The 19542-nt window shown below is 45.9% G+C and overlaps 1 protein-coding gene across 1 annotated transcript in view; it reads right to left on the bottom strand.

Annotated features, from left to right (window-relative positions):
• Window positions 1-3920: 3920 nt before the first annotated feature.
• GARRE1 (granule associated Rac and RHOG effector 1) overlaps window positions 3921-19542 on the bottom strand; it is a 73976-nt gene continuing 58354 nt past the window's right edge. The window contains exons 7-14 of the mRNA XM_087729436.1: window positions 17597-17755; window positions 14915-15012; window positions 14428-14553; window positions 12418-13418; window positions 11650-11815; window positions 11086-11220; window positions 5518-5596; window positions 3921-5256 (exon numbers count right to left, since the gene is read on the bottom strand). Of these exons, the coding sequence (XP_087585562.1) occupies window positions 4945-5256; window positions 5518-5596; window positions 11086-11220; window positions 11650-11815; window positions 12418-13418; window positions 14428-14553; window positions 14915-15012; window positions 17597-17755 (2076 nt within the window). The 3' untranslated portion in view covers window positions 3921-4944. The remainder of the gene's footprint in view (window positions 5257-5517; window positions 5597-11085; window positions 11221-11649; window positions 11816-12417; window positions 13419-14427; window positions 14554-14914; window positions 15013-17596; window positions 17756-19542) is intronic.

Genomic DNA, 19542 nt, shown 5'->3' on the forward strand with positions numbered 1-19542 from the left:
TGTGGTGTTCAGATGAATCAAATGCAGCATCTGGGTTAGCAGAGTGAATGGAGGCTAGACACAGAAGACCCTCTGGGAACATCTTATGTTCAGAGAATCTATGGCTACCGCCATGAAGAGACTGTTATTCAGGCAGCAGTTGGCTTATAGTGGAAAGAGATCTACTCTGAACCATGTGGTGATCTCTTGAAAAACTTGTGGATAGGATAGGAACTGGAAGCGACCTTGGAGGTCTTCCAGTCCAGCCCCCTGTTCAACAGGAGAACCTACATTCTTCTACATCAGGGCTGTCAATCCCATGGCCTGCAGGCCAGACACGTCGTCACACACTGGCCACCCCCAGTTTAGCAAAGGGGAAAAAAGGTCGGGATATGTCACGTGATGCCGTGAGTTTGACATCCCTGTTCCACATTCTACCAGTTCCACATCAGACCAGCTAAACCAAATCTGCCTTTGGAACTGAAGGAGCCCTAGATGTGTTCTGTCGAGAAGAACAGAAACTGAAATCCCACTTCTTCCCAATTTCTTAGAGCTACTCTTGCGATAGGTTAGGACTTGGTTCTGCTTTCACGTATCATATGTGTTCATTTCTGCAAAAATCAGACGACCTTGTCAAGGTAGTAAATGTATTTCTACAGATTTGGTTTTCCAGCCCACTAAGATTTTATGGTATGCTCAAGCCTTGTGTGGCCCATTGACTATGTAGCCATGGTTACGGATCCCCCAATTCAGAAGACTAACTTTGGTGGTGATTAGAATGAATGGGGATACTTCCAAGGTGGGATTTCCTGTCTACAGCCTTAAATATCCACTATTCAAAGGACTCTTCCATGTGTAAGGCTCAGTGAAATCATAGCATGTTTTCCCACTATTATTGCTTTCTGAAAGGAAAACAGCACTCATTGTAAAAAGGGTATTATATTGGAAGGGACCTTGGAGGTTTTCAAGTCCAACCCCCTGCCCAAACAGGATATGAGTGAACTCAAGCCATGCATGATGAGGCCCTGGACATAAACCAAGATTATTCAGTTTAATTGACATGCAATTCTAACCTGATAACTCCTATAATTTCTGTTATCTGGGAGAACCAGGTACCTACCTGAAATTGTTTCCAGTAGCTTGCACATTGTTAGGTACATATATTTGAGTGATGCCAAGGTAAGAAGTATTGGATTCTGGATGTTATGTTTGTCTTTTTTTAAAGTAGGAAGCATGGCTTTTTAATGAGGTCAACTGGAATTGGGTAGATTGGTGTCTCTATACATTCTGGAAGTCAATGCCAGCCCCAAAAGGAGGAGGGTCCATGGGGAGAGGCATCCCTGATATTCATATCTCAAGAACGTGGAATAGGCAAAGAATGTATGTAAGTTTTCCCAAGAAGCTTAATACTTTCTAGGCCGAAGGCAACTGGAAAGGGATTTTTTATGTCCATAAGAAATAGGGAGGACTCGCATACTGACTTATTTTTATGAAATCTACGCCACTCCAATCCACCTTGTTTTGAGGTACTATGGAAAACAAACCATGTAATAAATTAAGACTTGCCAGTGGAACTGCCTTTATGGCCTTGGTGGCAAGAATGTGACCAATGATTTGGAGCCTCTGGAAGTATTTTTCTTCCTATTATCACCAGGGCAGAGTTATAAATCCATTGTGATACAGGGCCTTGGATTCTATAATATGGCTATGGAAAACAGCAAAGCACTCAGGTATCTATGATGCTGTGGGTCATTTAGGCAAACAGGAAAAAAAAGATCTTGAGAAGTCTTTGTTATTTGGGATCTGGACTGCTGCTGCTTTGATTGGTAGTTTGCTTTCCATGAAGGGGCATGGAATGGGCTGCTTCCTACTGGGAAGGCTTCAGTTACCATATTCAATAATGGATTAGTGGATGGCTAGGATTGGATTCCTTCAGAAAGGAGAATTTTATAAAACAAATTCTGCTCAGCTATGAGAAACTGGATTGGAATAAAAGCTTCATGGGAACCTGCTCCTTTGACAGCCTCCTCTCCCCTCCCACCTACCTAGATTCAGAAATCCACCAGGGAGAGGGTCAGCCATAGGGGCCCCTCTTCTCTGGGCGTTCAATGTTCTTTTTCTTAAAAAAAAAACCACACCCCATTCCCCCTTTGGTCCATGTCAGGGGCAAAGGGATCAAGGATGATACCATGACTCCTAAGGAATCTGCCCTGGGCTTTCCAAGGAGGACCCCCAGGATGTGAGAAGAGAATGCTGCCTGGCAGATGAGGTGACTGGGCCTCCTGGATAGGTAGCTGCTGGAAGGCCAGCCCTCCAAATTATAGAGCCATCTATCGGAGATGTCTCCTGAAGTATTCAAGATAGTTACAGGATCTACAAGCTTTTTAAAGGGCACCACAATCCATAACACCAAAATATTTAACAATAATGGAAAGGCTGGAGACCGATTAGTGGGAAGCTCTTGCCGTAGATAATGGAGGCAGCAGGTATACCGTAGAATCCATGCAGTAGGGGCTGCCTCCCAACTCCCAGTAGGAGGAAGTCTTACTTCCACCTTGTGTACTCCAAAATTTTTCCTGTCTGCCAGAATGAGGAGGAGCCCAGCTAACGATTCTCTCCAGCTACAGCAGGAGAATAACTTTCAACATAATTGTACTTGTTATCTTTTGGATATATCTTATTTTAACAAGATATAATCTATTATTAAAGGTATATCTTTAATAAAGCAAATAGGGTAGTTTTTACTTACAGGTGCTTCAAACATTAAAAACAAAAGGTACAGTTCCAGTTCCAAAGCATTAGTTATTCACATAAGTACTGCATTAAAAGATAATCAGACTAAGCACCATGCCCCCTGCACTTGGCTGTGTGAAACCTTGCTTGCCAATAATTGGGAAAATTATAGGTGTTCAGAATAACTGGAAGCAGTGGATGATGCAGCACCTACCAGACAAAAAATGATTCACCTGCATTTCCACTATTTAACTTCAATTTTAGAAAATTGCCAATGTTTGCATTTGTCACTCAACTGCAACAGCAGCTTAAATGCTCTAAAGGAAATTTCAACACAACATATATCTGTACTTGAAAGCCTTGCGGCATACAACTGCAATCAATTTTAGGTCCAATACAAGTTTTCAATTGTATACTTGAGGAGACTCAAAATCACTTTTAAATTCACCAACATTTTAGCAGAAAGTACAGAACATTAACAATGTACAGACAGAAGCCACACTGATTGTGCAAAGCACATGACTGTAAAGTTATGCACAGCAAACAGTTCTGTAAACATGGTAAGGATGGGATTTCAGGAAACAAGATGACAATATCATAAATACAGGCAACATTGGCATCCTTAACCAGCACAAAGAGTAACATTTTAGGCCCGCCAAACGGCGCACAAGCAGAGGGTGGAAGGGCTTTTATGCTATCCACCCCAACATTTAGTGTCTTTCAATATATGCATATGTATATATATATATATATATATATATATATATATGTATGTATGTATGTATGTATGTGTGTGTGTGTGTGTGTGTATATATATATATATATATATATATATATATATATATATATATATATATATATATATATATATATATACACACATACATACATACACACACACACACATACACATACGTATATATATATATGTATATATATGCATATATATATGTATATATATGCATATATGCATATATATGCATATATATGTATATGTATATATATATGCATATATATATATAAATTTGGTATCTTTAATATACACATGTAAGTTTGTAGAAAATGGGAACTTAAATGTGCTTTTATCTTCATCAAAAACTATGTGTATTTATAACTAATAACCCATTTTACTTGTCAATGTATTAGAATGATATGAATTAAGAAAATATAAAAATAATATTAATACTGTCAAAAACCTTTATACCAGAAAATATTGTGGTTTATAATTACTCTTTCAAAGATGAAATATGAAAATTTAAATAGGTTTTATAAAGACTTCTCTCACTTCAATTAATATACAATGGGATCACTATACATATTTACCTTTTTCCCATTTGAAGCACCAGTCATTCCCCAGATCCACTTTGGTTGGAAGATATCTCTAATCCCACAGGTTCATTTATTTAATGGCACATATTGACTGTAAGTACTTTATTTTAATTCTTAGCACTACAAAAAATAGTGTTTTAAGTTCTCTCTCTTCTGAGCCAGCTCATGTTTTTGCACACTAAGTCTAGCATTGAAATAAGACTTATATTTGCAAGCAGTCTTAACTATTCTTTCATATATTTAAGGAGCACTGTATGGATAATGCCTTTGGCCAAATGTAAGAGTATCAGATGTAGTGTCATAAACCCACCAAAAGGGCTTCATGGAGGTGGACGGTGCTCACTGCTTGGCCAGATCACTTTTCACAGATTTTGAGCGGTTCCAGCTGTTTTGCACAAACTAAATAACTGGAAAGAATTAGGTTTTCAGTCGTTGTTTGCCCCACTCCTGTTTCAAAGTTTGCAGCATATTAGCAACTACTGCATTAAAAAAGCTATCACAGCCTGTGAAATTCAGAGCGAAGACTTTATAATTCTGTCAATTAGAAATCTGAAGAAAATGAGCATTGAGCAAAACTGCTAGATTGGCTTAAAAATACTCAAATCTGTTTTAGCAAGAAATGGTAACTATAAATCTATATGAAAAAATAGCTATAAAATACAGTGTTTTCTGTGGTAAGCGTGTCACCATTTGTTACCGGGGCATCCATAGGCTTTGAAAGGGTCACAGTTTAGGCTGTTGTATAGACACCGTGTGCCAAGGGCTGCCAGGAACGAGAAACTTCACTACCAAAGCTGTCGACTCCCCCCACCACCCCCAGCAGGCCGAAACCAAGCCAGCCCGGATCATACCAAAGACTTTGGTCCTCGGCTGCTGCTTCTCCGGCCAGGAGGAAACGGGGCATCAGTACTGTGGCAGATAGGATGGCCGACGCTCGTGCTTGCCCGGAAAAGGTTTAAAGCCCTTGTGCCCCTGCTTGTGCTGAGCCAGGGGCAATGGTGGTGACTGCGGAGGCTGCTGGGTGTAGGCAAACGGGGAGACCATCCCTGTGGGCGGAGGGCAGTCATTGGCGGCTGACCAAACGGGAGACGGCAGCATCTGCATGGTGTCGTTCCAGTGGCTGGCAGGGCTGCTTAGCTGATATAAAGACATATTTGGGCCCGACTGCGTGTGCTGCCAAGGAGCCTTCGGGGGCCAAGTTTTCGTTTTATTGTCCTGCAAGAGCAAGGAGGACATCTGAGCTTCACACTCGGTCCCCAAGGAGAGGGAAAAATGACTTTACACCCTCCCCCAACCCCTCCTTAAATGGGGAGTCACCAGCCTTTAATTTAGGAAGTTAGTTTAAGAAAGCGGCTTAATCTGAATCTCTATTTGGTCAAGTTGCTGCTTTTGAAAACTGACCCGTAAGCCAACATTCAATGCAGGCCTTCCACTCTGAGCCTCTTTAAGAGGCTCCCTATTCAGTCCAAGACTTGCCTGGCTATGATCATCCACGGTGGAAAGGAGTGGTGGTGAAGGAAGTGTGCTTGTGTCTTGTTCCCCACTGCTGTGTTTCCTGAAAAATAAAAAAAATAAAAATGTTGATTGATTTAGTAAATTTGTTTGCCGCCCATCTCTCTTCGAAGCGATTTACAAGCAATGATTTACATGTATTCATTTCAATGAAGGGAAAATGTCATGATAGTCTAATGAAAAGAAAAATGTTTAATCTATGCAATCCTGTATTCAGTAAATCTATAGTCACACTGAAAGAAGGCACGGCACCCCCAAATATGTCCCATTAACTGATTCCATTCAGTGGAGATACCAACCCACCTATCCACACACAACACTCTGAGAATTCTCCTTCAGAATTCCATCAATTAGTACCCTAGTGTTCTTCTGGAATAACTGGGAAGTTGTACTTGCTCCCCCTATCAGCTCGCTGGACTCAGCCAAGAATTCATCTACCGTGTTTTCCCGAAAAGACGACCAGTCCTGAAACTAAGGCCTTGCCACATTTTTTGGTTGGGCAAAAATATAGTTTATAGTTTAGTTTATAGTTTATAGTTTATTGGAATTTGTAGGCCGCCCTTTTCCCTGAGGGGACTCAGGGCGGCTCACATAAACTAGGGAGGGGGGAGGATACAGACAACAAAATAGAGACAAATACTAAAATGGTAAACAACATACATTCATCATTCGGGAGGGGACTATCCTTATCCCCAGGCCTGACGGGCGAGCCAGTTCTTCAAGGCTGTGCGGAAGGCTTGGACGGTGGAGAGGGTGCGGATCTCTACAGGGAGCTCGTTCCAAAGGGCCGGGGCTACTGCTGAAAAGGCCCTCCTCCTCGTAGTTGCCAGCCGACACTGGCTGGCCGATGGAATACGGAGGAGTCCTAACCTATGAGATCTTATTGGTCGCAGGGATGTAATTGGCAGAAGGCGGTCTCTCAAGTATCCAGATCCACTGCCATGAAGGGCTTTATGGGTGATTAGTAGCACCTTGAAGCGCATCCGGAGATCGACAGGTAGCCAGCGCAGCTCGCGGAGGATAGGTGTTATGCGGGTGAATCGAGGAGCACCCGCAATCACTCGCGCGGCTGCGTTCTGCACTAGCTGAAGTCGCCGGATGCTCTTCAAGGGCAGCCCCATGTAGAGCACATTGCAGTATTCCAGCCTAGAGATCACTAGGGCCCGAGTGACTGTTGTGAGAGCCTCCCGATTCAGGAAGGGTCGCAACTGGCGCACCAGGCGAACCTGGGCGAATGCCCCCCTGGTCACAGCCGTTAGGTGGTGGTCAAATGACAGCTGCGGGTCCAGGAGGACTCCCAAGTTGCGAACCCTCTCTGAGGGGTATAGAATTTGACCCCCCAGCCTGAGTGATGGTATATTAGTCAAATCTTTGGGAGGAAAACACAACAGCCACTCGGTCTTTTCCGGGTTGAGCACAAGTTTGTTAACCCTCATCCAGTCCATAACGGCCTCAAGACCCCGGCTCACCACATCCACCGCTTCATTGAGTTGGCACGGGGCGGACAGATACAATTGAGTATCGTCCGCATATTGATGGTATCTGATCCCGTGCCTGCGGATGATCTCTCCCAGCGGTTTCATGTAGATGTTGAATAGTAGGGGGGATAAGACCGACCCCTGAGGCACCCCATAATTTAGGGGCCTAGGGGATGATCTCTGCCCCCCCACTAACACCGACTGCGACCTGTCCGAGAGGTAGGAGGAGAACCACCGTAACACGGTGCCTCCCACTCCCACCTCCCGCAGTCGTCGCAGAAGGATACCATGGTCGACGGTATCGAAAGCCGCTGAGAGGTCAAGGAGGACCAGGATGGAGGGGTGTCCTTCATCTCTGGCTCTCCAGAGATCATCCATCAATGCGACCAAAGCGGTTTCTGTGCTGTAGCCGGGTCTGAAGCCTGACTGGAAGGGGTCTAGGTAGTTTGCTTCCTCCAAGGACCGTTGGAGCTGAAAGGCCACCACCTTCTCGACAACCTTTCCCAGAAAGGGAAGGTTGGAGACAGGGCGATAACTATTAAGGACAGCCGGATCCAAGGATGGTTTCTTCAGGAGGGGTCTCACCACCGCCGCTTTCAGTGCGGCGGGGAAGTTCCCCTCCCGAAGGGAGGCGGTCACAACCGCCTGGATCCAGCCTCGTGTCACCTCACTGCAGTCCCTGACCAGCCATGAGGGACACGGATCCAAAGCACAGGTGGAGGTACTTACAGCTCTCATGGCCTTGTCCACATCCCCGGGGGTAACATCCTGAAACTCAACCCAGAGCTGTTCTACTTGGTCCCCCAGTGCCTCGGCTGGAGCTGCAGGAATGGAGTCCAAGTCCGACCGAAACCGAGCAATTTTGTCCGCTAGAAATTGGGCATATTCTTCGGCTCTGCCCTGCAAGGGTTCCCCCGCCTCCCTTTTGTTCAGTAGGGAGCGGGTTACCCTAAACAGGGCGGCCGGGCGGGACTCAGCGGATGCGACCAGGGTGGCTATATGTGATCTTTTTGCTGCCCTGAGTGCCCTGGTGTATTCCCTGGTGCAGGTGGTTACCATTGCTCGGTTCGATTCGGACTTATCGGACCTCCAACGGTGCTCTAGGCATCTCCTCCGGCGCTTCATCTCCCGGAGCTCCTCGGTAAACCAAGGGGGTCTCCGGGATCCGCTGTCTCGGAGGGGCCGCAGTGGCGCAATCCGGTCGAGGGCCTCCGACGCTGCCAAATGCCACGCAGCAGTCAGAGTCTCCGCCGGACTGTGGGCGAGAGTGTCAGGAATAACCCCAAGCTCTGTCTGGAACCTTGACGGCTCCATAAGACGCCTGGGGCGGAACCACCTGGTCGGTTCCTCCTCCCTACAGTGGGGGTTTGGCCTCCGGAAGTCGAGCCTCAGTAGGCAGTGGTCTGACCACGACAGGGGTATGATGTCACTCCCCCTCAGACCAAGATCACAATATAAGCCCCTCCTGAAAATAAGCCCCCTGGACACCCCTCCCAGCCAGGCAGAGTGCCACTCACCAACCTAGCGATATCCCGAAGGCGCCAAACCGCAGGAGCCGGGAGGAGGGGGGACAAAGGTGCTCACATTGCTTGCTGCCTTTGGGATACCGCTAGTGTCAGTCTCTGCTTCGCTGCTGCTTTTCAGCTGCCATTGAAACAGGGAGGGGGGGATGGTATTGGGGGGGGGGGAAATCATTCTGTGCTGGAGGACTGTTTAATTAGGGAGTTATTCTCACCATCTCTTTGCGCATGTAGAAGGAAGGGAGTTTCCCGCCAAGGCCAACTGTCCAGCATTTCATCCTGATGATGATTTTCGAAGATGTCTCCCATCTGACAGTTGGGTGAATTATGATTGGACTATGGACTGGAGTACCAAGGGGAGGGGATTGAATCTTGTATTGATATCTATTACTTTCGCGCCTTTTTATTCAGATTCAGCTTTGCTTTGCTTCTTTTCGTTTGTAGCCAGTAAAAGTACACTTAATTCTGAAATATGGACTTGAGTGGTTTCTTTCTTGGTTATTAAATGAAGGGGCAGTGACAGCTAGGTTGGTGAGTGGCGCTGTGCCCAGATGGAGTGGGGGTAACCCCCCCTTTCCAGCCAGGCAGAACACCACTCACTGATCCAGTAATATCCCAAAGGTGCTAAGCCGTGTGGCGCTCTGCCCGGCTGGAAAAGGAGGTTGTGCGAGCGCCTGTTCCGCCCTGGCTCGTGTGCCTCCCAGCCTCACTATGCCCTGACCAACCTGTCCCTGCTGCTGCTGCGCCGTCACTGAGCTCCGAGTATAACCGGCTTCCAAACACCGGACATCCACTGCCGAGTCTTCTGGCAGCGGCTGCTCTGGGACTATGATCTATGGTTGTGGGCTGGCTGTTGGAAGACTCTGGTGGGACAGAGAGTCTTCCGGCAGCTGGTCCACAACCATAGAGCCTAGTCCCAGAACGGCCGCTGCTGGAAGACTATGCAGCGAATCTCCAGAGTTTGAAAGCCGGTTATACTTGGCGGCAGCGGCGGTACCCTGGCCCTGCAGGGAGAGCTGGGCCAGGGCATGGTGAGGCTGGGAGGCATGCGAGCCGGGGCGAAACAGGCACTCGCGCAACCTCCCTTCCCAGCCAGGCAGAGCGCCATGCGGCTTAATGCCTTTGGGATATTACTGGGTCAGTGAGTGGTGCTCTGCCCAGCTGGAAAGGGGGGGTTGCCTGGTGGCTGCTCATGAGCGTGGTCACCTCATGGCTGCTATGTTGCTCTGCTGCGCAGCGCAACACAGCCGTTTGCCCCTGAGGCTGTACCCGGCTCTTCGGGCGCCCGCTTGCAAGAGAGCAGTTACCCGGCAACCCCAAACCAATAACACCCCCTCCCTGATAATAAGGCCCAAACAACATTGGGGGGGGGGGTCAAAAGAAAATAAGACTCTGTCTTATTTTCGGCAAAACATGGTAGTTCAAGTATGTTTTAATAAAGACTTGCTGGATATCTAAGCAAAGATTCAAGGTGCCATGCAAACCCAGGTCATTAGGAGGCATCCAGCGATTGTGTGAACACATTTACTGGCTCTGACCCAAGACCGGAGCCATACCCAATGCATACCAGCTCCATTCTTTTGTTACCTGGACAGGTGAGACATTCCCACACAGACTCTCTTCATAATTTCTTTACAGCAATTATCCTGACTCGGCAAAAGCAGGGCCATCGCAACTGGTCCATGTATGCGTCATCAACCTATTTAAATTCTGCCTCTCAGCCCCCCATTCACGGTGTAAATTTGTTCTGACCCCCACCTTGTCCGTTCAGAAACGAAAGCCAAACAGAACGTTCAAAGGAATGTTTTTTACCAGTCCCGGCTCTTGCTGGCTGCGAGCCCAAAATAAAAACAGATAAATTGCTCTGCCAAAAGTCCTATAACTCATAAACTACTGCAAAACAGGATTATATAAATCAAGTCACTTATCCAAGTTGATTTTACTCGATGTTTGCAAGCGAACAGGGAACGCAAACAAGACCCAACACTAGAACAGGAACGGAACATTGACTTCTGCAACCAGGGTGTGGTACCAGCAGTCTCTTTATACTCAGACGAGGATCCCAATGAGCAACAGCTGCTTGCAATCATCTCCTATAGTTCCTCCTTTGTCCTTTACGCTGAGTAGACCTAAGCCTGCTTGCCTCCTGATACAACTCCCAAATACTTTCAGGAACATTCCCTTTGATCCAATGCTCTGCCGCTACCTGGTGGCCAACCAGTCTCTCCTCGCTCTGCTTGGAGTTGACACCCTGTCCAGGGTCCTCCATCTCTTCCAAGGCCAACTCATAAGACCCCTCGCTGTCGGAGTCTGGCGGCAGCTCTAATGGCTCCTGCTGGGCCACAACATAAATCTATAGAGTAAGTTGAGGAAGCACCAACTTACATGGGAATCAATTCAGGGACAATAAGAAAGGAGAGAGATCTGAATTTCAAAACAGGGCTGCTTCTGGGGTTCCTGCTAGGGCCAAGGAAAAAGCTACAGTTAAGACTCTTAAGCTCTTCTGCAAAGCACACGTTCCTTGTGTGACGTACCTTCTTTGCTTGACAGCAGCCACAATGTCCGGCCCTGAGAACATGGAAAACAAACTGTCTCCATTGGCTGAGGAGGTCTCGTCACTGGAGCTGGCAGAGTCCCCCTGAGTCCCTGACCAACTGCTGGTCATCTCCCTGCAAAAAAACAGCAAGGCCGGGTTGAGGGCTGCTGCCCAGGGAGCGGGAGGGGGGGGGGAAATGGGGCTCTTGCACTCCCTATTCAGAGTCAATCTCGAGAGGGCAAGATCTCAAGGGACAATTTCAAATTCACTAGATTGCAGGGTAAAATACAGATTTTATCTTATAGCTTAAATTCCTATGTTTGGAATTATTCTTAGCTAAATATCCTGCGCTCTTGAAAGGAAAAAAATAGAGGCGTTGCTTATCTATATGTGCCATTTTGAACCTGAGAGAAGTGCAACATGAACATTTAATCTAAAAAAATAAAATGTATTGGAACAATAAAAACACCCTCCTAACAATCAATTAAAACCAATTGACTTAATTTCTGTAATGGTCTGCACAATACAGTCTACAAAGGAGAGTTACCAAGAGGCTCCTTACCCATCTGTGAAATACTCTGGGAAGGGCCAGGTCCTGTGGAGGTCATCAGGATGAGACCAGTTGCTACGTGCATTGCTGGGGCGACGAAAGTGTTGGGCCTGCCTTTTCTGTTGCATGGCCTGGCTGACTCCAGCCACATAGCGGGCAAACTCTGGATCTGAGCCAACTGGGCAGAAAAAAAGGAATCTCTATCAGTCAGCTATTTCTTCCCCAATTATCCCTTGATTTAATCCTTTATGCTTAGCAAGCCACCCCTGGGTGTGTGCCTGCATCCATGAATATGCATAAGAAAGCAGTTAGTAGTCCAGAATGTTTGTTGAATGCTGAATATTCAGCACTTCACAGAAAAGTGCTTTCCTGGCAAGTTGTCTTTGTGTAATGCAAGCCATGAGCAAAGCAGCAACACAGGCAATGCCCAGTGTAGTGGAAGCAGTAATGGCTGATGCCCACAGACCCCTGAAGGAAAACTTTCTTTGCTGATCGGAAAAGGAATACAAATAAAACAATCATCATAAAAAGCTGCCGTTGGTTGCTTACAACAGCAGTTATGTTATTAAAAGCATAAACACAACTTAGCTGAAAAGCAAGAACAAAGTAAAGCAATTCAGATCAAAGGAGGACAGAAAGTTTCAGGTTAAATTCAAAATCGGGCTGCCCCTACAGCAGATCAGAGAGGAGAATGCTAGTTCAGGATAACGACCTGGGACTCAAAAACATCTGGAGACATTCAATACGCTGTGAAATAAGGTACGGATTAGCTGAACTTACCTGCAGGGTCAAAAGGTAGAAATTCTCCCAGCACCCCAAAGATCCCATCACTTTGGTCACGGTTTGGCCATGTGTTGTTCCTCGGCCCTTGAGGTTTCTGCCCCAGCATTTCTGACATCACGTTATCCATGTAGCTGTTCACAAGGCCCAGGCTGTAGAGGTCGGAGCTCAGGTCGGAAAAGGCGTGGCTGCTCCACTGAGGCAACGAGGACAGTCCTGGCCCAACAGCCTGGCCGGGGGGCTGGCTGGCACCCCCTGGCCACTTACTGGGCAGGCGCTGCTGCGATCCAATGGGCTGGCGCAAGGGCTGATAGTGCTGCTGCTGCTGCTGCTGGGGTTTCTGGGGATGGGGCTGCTGGGGCATCCCGGGCTGAAGATGGTGCAGTGGGGTGTGAGATGACGCCTGTAGTGACGGCAGCTGCACAGCAGCTGCTTTCTGTTCTGCTGCAGCAGAAGAAGAAGAAGACGAGGCAACCGAGGTTCTCCTTCTCACCAGGGGAGAAGTCTGTTGGGACTTGCCCGTGTTGAAACCCGAAAGGAAATCAATGACCTCCTGCATTTCCTGGTCAGTTGGTAAGTTCATGCCCTTGGCATCCTTACCATCTTCCACAATGCCTCCCTCCGGCCTTTCAAGGAGGCCGTTGACCCCGTGATGGTTTGAGCTCTGCATCAGCTGGGCAGGCTCAAGAACCCTCGGAAAGTGGCCAAGGTTCAAAATACTTTGCAGTCGTGCATCCGCATTACTTGGTAGTTTTGCTTTGTCCTCTGAGTTGTTAGCTATAAAATGGGTTTTAGAAGGTATATTAGGAATGGAGTAATTCCCACTGTTGTTCGAACTTGTACAAGACGTTTTTTTGGTAAATCGTGATGTCAACTTTGAGAAAGTCTTCTGCAAACCCCCTGCTGCTTTACTGCCATTTCCAGACGGTAAGTCGGTGTGACTTCCAAAGTCAGAGCTCTCACGTTGCAGTTGGATCTGGATGTAGGGCAACGCCTGTTCCCTGGCGAAACAAAAATGACCTTCCGGCTCAGATTTAAAAATGGCTCAGAAAACCAGATAAACATCCAATTCAGGAACAAACAAAATACAAACAAATGGCCCACCTGGTTCTAGTACAGAAATCAGGTGTGTCTGTGCCTCCTCTCTGTAATGTGCACCCCTGGGTTTTGGGTGTGGCATTAGCCAAGACTCCAGGACAGGTATGGAGACTGAGGGTTGTCTCCAAAGGCCTTCAGGTGTCCTGCTCCAGACACAGCTGGATGGGAGACTTACTAGGGGAGATTGATCCGTTGGGGTTTCTGTTTGCTTATCTCTTTCCTTGCAGTATAGCAGCAACTGCCTGAGATCCACAACTCTATAGCTAGGTGAGCAGTGGAGTTCAGGCTGCCTTCTTTGAACCTGGTAACAAGGCTGATTCAGGAGTTCATGGACACCACGGACATGCGACAACTTATGCAGAGCCAACCCACAAGAGAGGTCACACATTAGATCTAGTCTTTCTCTCGGGGTAGGGGATCTTCTGATCTGGGTTTTGGGTGATCAGTCCCTTGCTATAGAGTGATCGCATCCTCTTTCTCTGTGGATTTCTCTGTGTCCACTCCCATCCAATCCGCATTTTAAAGCTACATGTTAAAGCAAATTTCTCAGAGGCCTATCACTCTATCATGCCCTTGAAATGGGAAGCTGTGTATGGAAAAAAAAAAAAACCAACCCACCATGGTTTTCCTACCATGTCAAATGCAGCTGCCCAGAAATTCTGATTCATAGTGTAAGTGGCTTCAATAACTAAATCAGGGGTGTCCAAACTTGGGAACTTTAAGACTTGTAGACTTCAACTCCCAGCATGGCTGGCTGGGGAATTCTGGGAATTGGAGTCCACAAGTCTTAAAGTTCCCAAGTTTGGACACCCCTGAACTAGATAAAGCTTCTCATAGTCATTTTCACCTGAACAAGGTGTGTTATGCAATGCTAATTCTGTACCAACCGCAGCCACAGCCAGGCCTACCTACCTTCCTTCTTTCCAGCGATTTAGGTCAAACACGGCAGTATAAAGTACATCTACCAGTCCTAACATTTTCTCTGGATCCAGACTTCTCTGCAGGAGAGACATTGTTGCAGGATCTTCTTTCAGGCACCTGATGCAGATGGAGAATCAAATATTCCCAGATTACTAATGGAATTACTAATTACATTACTTGGTATTCCTAATTAATGATCAGATTACCAATGTTCTGATCATGGCACAATCCTCTGACAAAGGTTAGGCAGGCTCTCAGTGTGAAGTGAAGCTTCCAGAGATCATTCAAAACTTATTACCACTGTAATTATCAACTGCATGACAAACTATTTACTTCCTTCAAATTGCTGTATTAGGATAGCTTGGATGATACTGTAAAGCACACTAAGATTTTTAATACAATTTCTTAACTTTTTCCACACACCAAAGCACACACACAATGCTATTCTGGGTTTCCTTAAGTAGCAAATTCTAATTACCAAGTTGATGGGACTTGGACCACAATTCTGGAGCCTTCCAAGCTGATTTGTGGTGCATAAGCTTCTTTGTTTTCATTCTGTGCTGTGTCTACAACCACCTGATTGCAAAGAAAAGTAAGTAAACAACCGCCACTTTAAAAGTACTAGAATGTCCCTCTTCAAATGTAACAACAAATCATTTTGTTGCAGCCACCATGGCCCCTGGGGAGTTAAACACTGACCAAGTGTATATAAACATCAAAACAAGCGATATATATGAATGGTATTTAGAGTTATGAGGAGGTACTGAAATGTTAATCATGAAATGTAATAGCTAAGTAAGTTCAGGATGTATTTAAGAGGTGAGCATTTCACTAAGCATTTTTCATCAGCTGATAATTTCATCTTCCTCTTCATGCTTTTTTGGAAAGGTGTAAACATTTGAACTCAGGGGATCCACTTCAATCCTGCTTTGTCCTGTAAACTGCCAGACAAGATCGGAAAAGTCAAATCTTGACCACCCTCTGGTCCCTTGCATGAAGGCTTTGCTCTCATCCCTCAAAGGCCTCAAACGGTCTGCACTCTGAGAGAGCAGGTTTTAGTGGTAGACACCCACTGTCTGTTTCAGAGGAAACAAGCACACAACCAGCCTATCCATCAATCGAACTTGACTCAATCCCAGCCAAATTAACCTTCCACACCCCCGGCCTGGAAAATGGCTTCCGGCCGCCATTGTTCTTGCTGGACAGATGTTTCCTCCACCACCACCCAGCAAACAGGATCTTCACCAGCACAGTCAATTAGAAGCAATGCAGTGGACTTCCTGAAACTGCTTCTCTGCCTCTGCAAAGCACCCAAAGGGATTTCTGTTCAACTCACCAGAAACAATGGACCTCAAAGGACACTGGCGTTCAAGAGTCACTCAGTGACTCCTAAAATAAATACATGTCAGTTGTCAAGTCCCCAGATTTTGACTAAGTGACCCTGGGGATGCTGCATCAGTCATAAGTGTGAAAACTGGTCATGTGACTTTTTCCAATGATGCTGTAACTTTGAAAGTCACTGAACGAACGGTTGTAAGTCAAGGACTACCTATGTACCCACCTCTAATTTTTCCCCTGTGGGCAGAGGAAGAAAACAACTGCCCGAAATCAGGATGAAACATCATCAGGAATAGAAATACTTTCCCATGTCAAATTCAAAACTAAGCTGCTACAAGAGGTACCTAGAAAAAGCCCACTTGGACATCTCTTTTTCTCACAACTCAAAGAAAAACATGGTAAAGTAGATGAAACTAGTGAAACTCCATCTTCCATACAGGGAAATGTGTACAAATTTCTGCTCAGAACCATTTTGATCTCAGTTTATATGTCCTTCCCAAAACAATGATCAGGAAGAACGGGCTGATTAATGATATCGTGAGACAGCAGAACCTCTGGTCAAGACCACAATTCGTTCCATAACTTTGGTTGCAACCCGATTTGATCGTGACCTGAACCTTTAAACAAACACAGAGCAGCTATCTCCGAAAGTTTAAAAAAGCCGAACAGGGACACGAGAGGAAGGGTATGGAGGGGAAGTTACACCTGAGCATTTCTTTAAAACTGAATCCTGGAAAAAGTTTGGCTCATAACTGTGGGAGGAAGAGGTAGGCTGACTCCCCCCCCCCCAGTTACTCCAGCCAAGTTTGCCTTCTTCACCTCGCAAGGATCCCCGAGATCCTATAGCCTCTCTCTTTCTATCCCACTTTTTAACAATTAGAGTATCACGTCCAAAGCGCCTCTGCCGCCCCTGGTTGGTTCACGCAGCCCCCCCCCCCCCCCGTCCGTCCGTCCAGCCCTGAAAGTCAGCTCCATCTCCTTTCCTGCTCTCCCCTCCACCACCTCGCCGAAGAGGAAATACTACATCCCCCAAGATGCTTTGTGCGTCTCTCCCTGGGGTTCCAGATGCTGCTCTGGCTGCTGACAAGTGAAGATAAGCTGAGAGCATCTGAGGCAGCCAAGGCAGCAACAGCGGCTGTGAAGAAGCTCCCAGCCAGCCTCTTCTTCAAGCCCGGCAAGCGATAGGCACAAGGCAAGACCGAGCGGGTGAGAGCCAAAGCAGCGGTCAGAAGGAGGAGGAGGAAGAGGACAACCAGTGGGGCAGAGGAGCAAAATCACCAGCAGTAGCAGCTGAGTGGCAGCATGAGCCAAGGGCCTGTTCCCCCCCCCTCCTGCTTCTTCTTCATTTCCTTTTCCAAACAACAGGAAACAAGTAAACAAACAACAAGAAATTTGGCACTTACAAAAAAATGGCACGGAAGGGGAAATTGACCATAGCCGTGTTTGATCGCCCCTCGAGTACGTGTTCATGACCAGATTCAAACATTGTGTGAATTTTTTGTTCGTGGTCAGAAGCATTTATGACCAGAGGTTCTACAGACAAGAGGTGTTATCGGCAATTCTTGCAAAGATCAAAGGAAAAAAACTGAAGGGGAGAAATCAACAGAAAACCCTAGAAGTGATCGTCTCAAGAGTGACGAAGCGGAGGAGGAGGGCGGTTGAGAGGAGCAAAGTGAAGAAAATAAACTGGCGGAAACCCTGAATCCATCATTTTGTTGCAGGCCCAAATGCTGTAACTTAACGTTACTCTTTCAGGGCTGCAAGACCTGCCTTCCCTTAACTCTGGCCATCTTCATGCAGTTGTCAATCCACCGCTACTTACCAGCCCAGCTTGTCCAAACAACAACTGTACCGCCGTTTTACAGGCTCCCCGCCATGTAGAAGGGCAAACTTGATTCAGGACTTCTGTCACAGGAGAGTCATCTCTTGGAGTCATTCCATTATGGTAGCCAGCTTCTTTAATTAATTGTATCATAGTGTGCTGTCAATATACACAAGGGGGAGGGTTAAGCAAAAAAAACAAGCAAGGTAAATATTGCCCACTCCAACTCAATCTATTTTGCACTGCCAACTTATAGTACCGTTGCTCAAGTTATGATGGCCCAAGCCAAATTTCACCAGTTTCCCACAAACTTACTGCTTCCAGGCATTGCCACGCCCCCGTTCCAGCTCCAATTATTCGATGTGCACATGGACAGGATCAAAAGGAAATGCCAATGGCATCCAGAAGCAGTACAAGAGAATGTTGGAAAGTGGTACTGAGTGGAGAGAAAGAAACAATGCATGAAATCATCCTGTTGGAGAGATTTGGGGATAGTTTAAAGAGAGGCTTTTGCTTTAATTTTTATTTTTGACATTAAATCCAACTTTCCATATCTGAAAACAAGAGCCAGGCTATGAGATTTCAAGTGGAGCTCTGCTCTCTTCAGCCGAAATTATCCCAATGATAGGAATCCCACAGACCAAGAGGAATAGCAGAGAAAAGGCTTTCTATCTGATTATACTATTAAATTAATCAAGAACAGAATCTGCCTATTAAGATTTGCAAGTTTCAAGGCCATAACTGATTGACCAAATGTAGAATGTATAAAAATGAATGAATGAATATAAAAAGAATGTGAAAAGAAGCAACTTTTTCATGTTTGAATGAAAACTACTGGTTTTCTGCAGCTCAGATATACTGTGCCAATTGATAGAAACAGAGAAGATATGTAGAATTCAAGATAGACTATGCTAACAAACGAATTTTAATTGGTGTAGTTCCAGAAAGTGTGATGGATGGCAAGAAGGCAGAACTTTTAATTTCTATTTTGAACCAGAGGAAATTAGAGACCTAGCTGACCAATATTATGACATTGGAGAAAACCGAGGCTAGGCAAGGGGAATATAAGAATGTAACCAATTTAAAGAAATGTAGGTCATGGGGCCAGATAGACTTCATCTTAGGTTACTGGCAGCTACAAAAAAATGCTTTCATTCTGTTTTATAAACTCCAAAAAAAGGACAGAGAAGAGCAACAAAGATGATTAGGGGACTGGAGGCTGAAGCGTATGATGAACAGCTGCAGGAACTGGGTATGTCTATTCTAACAAAGAGAAGGACTAAGAGCGATGTACTGTCTCTTCTAGTATTTGAGGGGCTATCTTCTGTTTGTTTCTATCTTCAGTGTCTTTACAGATGTTGTAATACTGCTTCTTGTCTCTTCTAACAGCACCTTGAAGGTCTAAAAGGGCTTTCCATGTTGTGGAGGGAAAGGTTATTGACCAGTACCCTTCCCCCCAAAATAAGACCCAACCGGAAAATAAGCCCTATCATGATTTTTCAGGGTGCTTGTAATATAAGCCGTACCCCAAAAATAAGCCCCAGTTAAGAGTTAAGTCCAAGATGGATGCATTTAGAACCATATTTTTCCCGAAATAACACCTAACCAGAAAATAAGCCCTAATGCGTCTTTTGGAGCAAAAATTAATATAAGACGCAGTTTTATTTTCGGGGAAACACAGTAGTTGGATGGTTTGTTTCCTTGTGGGGGTCCTTCATAATCAGCCCTGTCCTGTGTGGAAGCCAGCTGTTAGCAGCATCTGTGCTGCTAGGTGTTACTTTATTGATTAGCCCAGGGGGGTTTGTAGGCAAGGCTCATGTCCAGACCAGGTATTGTTCAGCTGTTCATGTTCTTGATCCATTGCTTCTTTTATTTTTTATTTATTTTTCACATTTTGGAACCACCCATCCCCCTCAGAGAGGGACTCTTGTTGGATGTCCACCATT

The sequence above is a fragment of the Thamnophis sirtalis genome, unplaced genomic scaffold, assembly GCF_051295495.1.
Source record: "Thamnophis sirtalis isolate CommonGarterSnake01/CBP01778 unplaced genomic scaffold, rThaSir2_p1.2 scaffold_14, whole genome shotgun sequence".
NCBI lineage: Eukaryota > Metazoa > Chordata > Lepidosauria > Squamata > Natricidae > Thamnophis > Thamnophis sirtalis.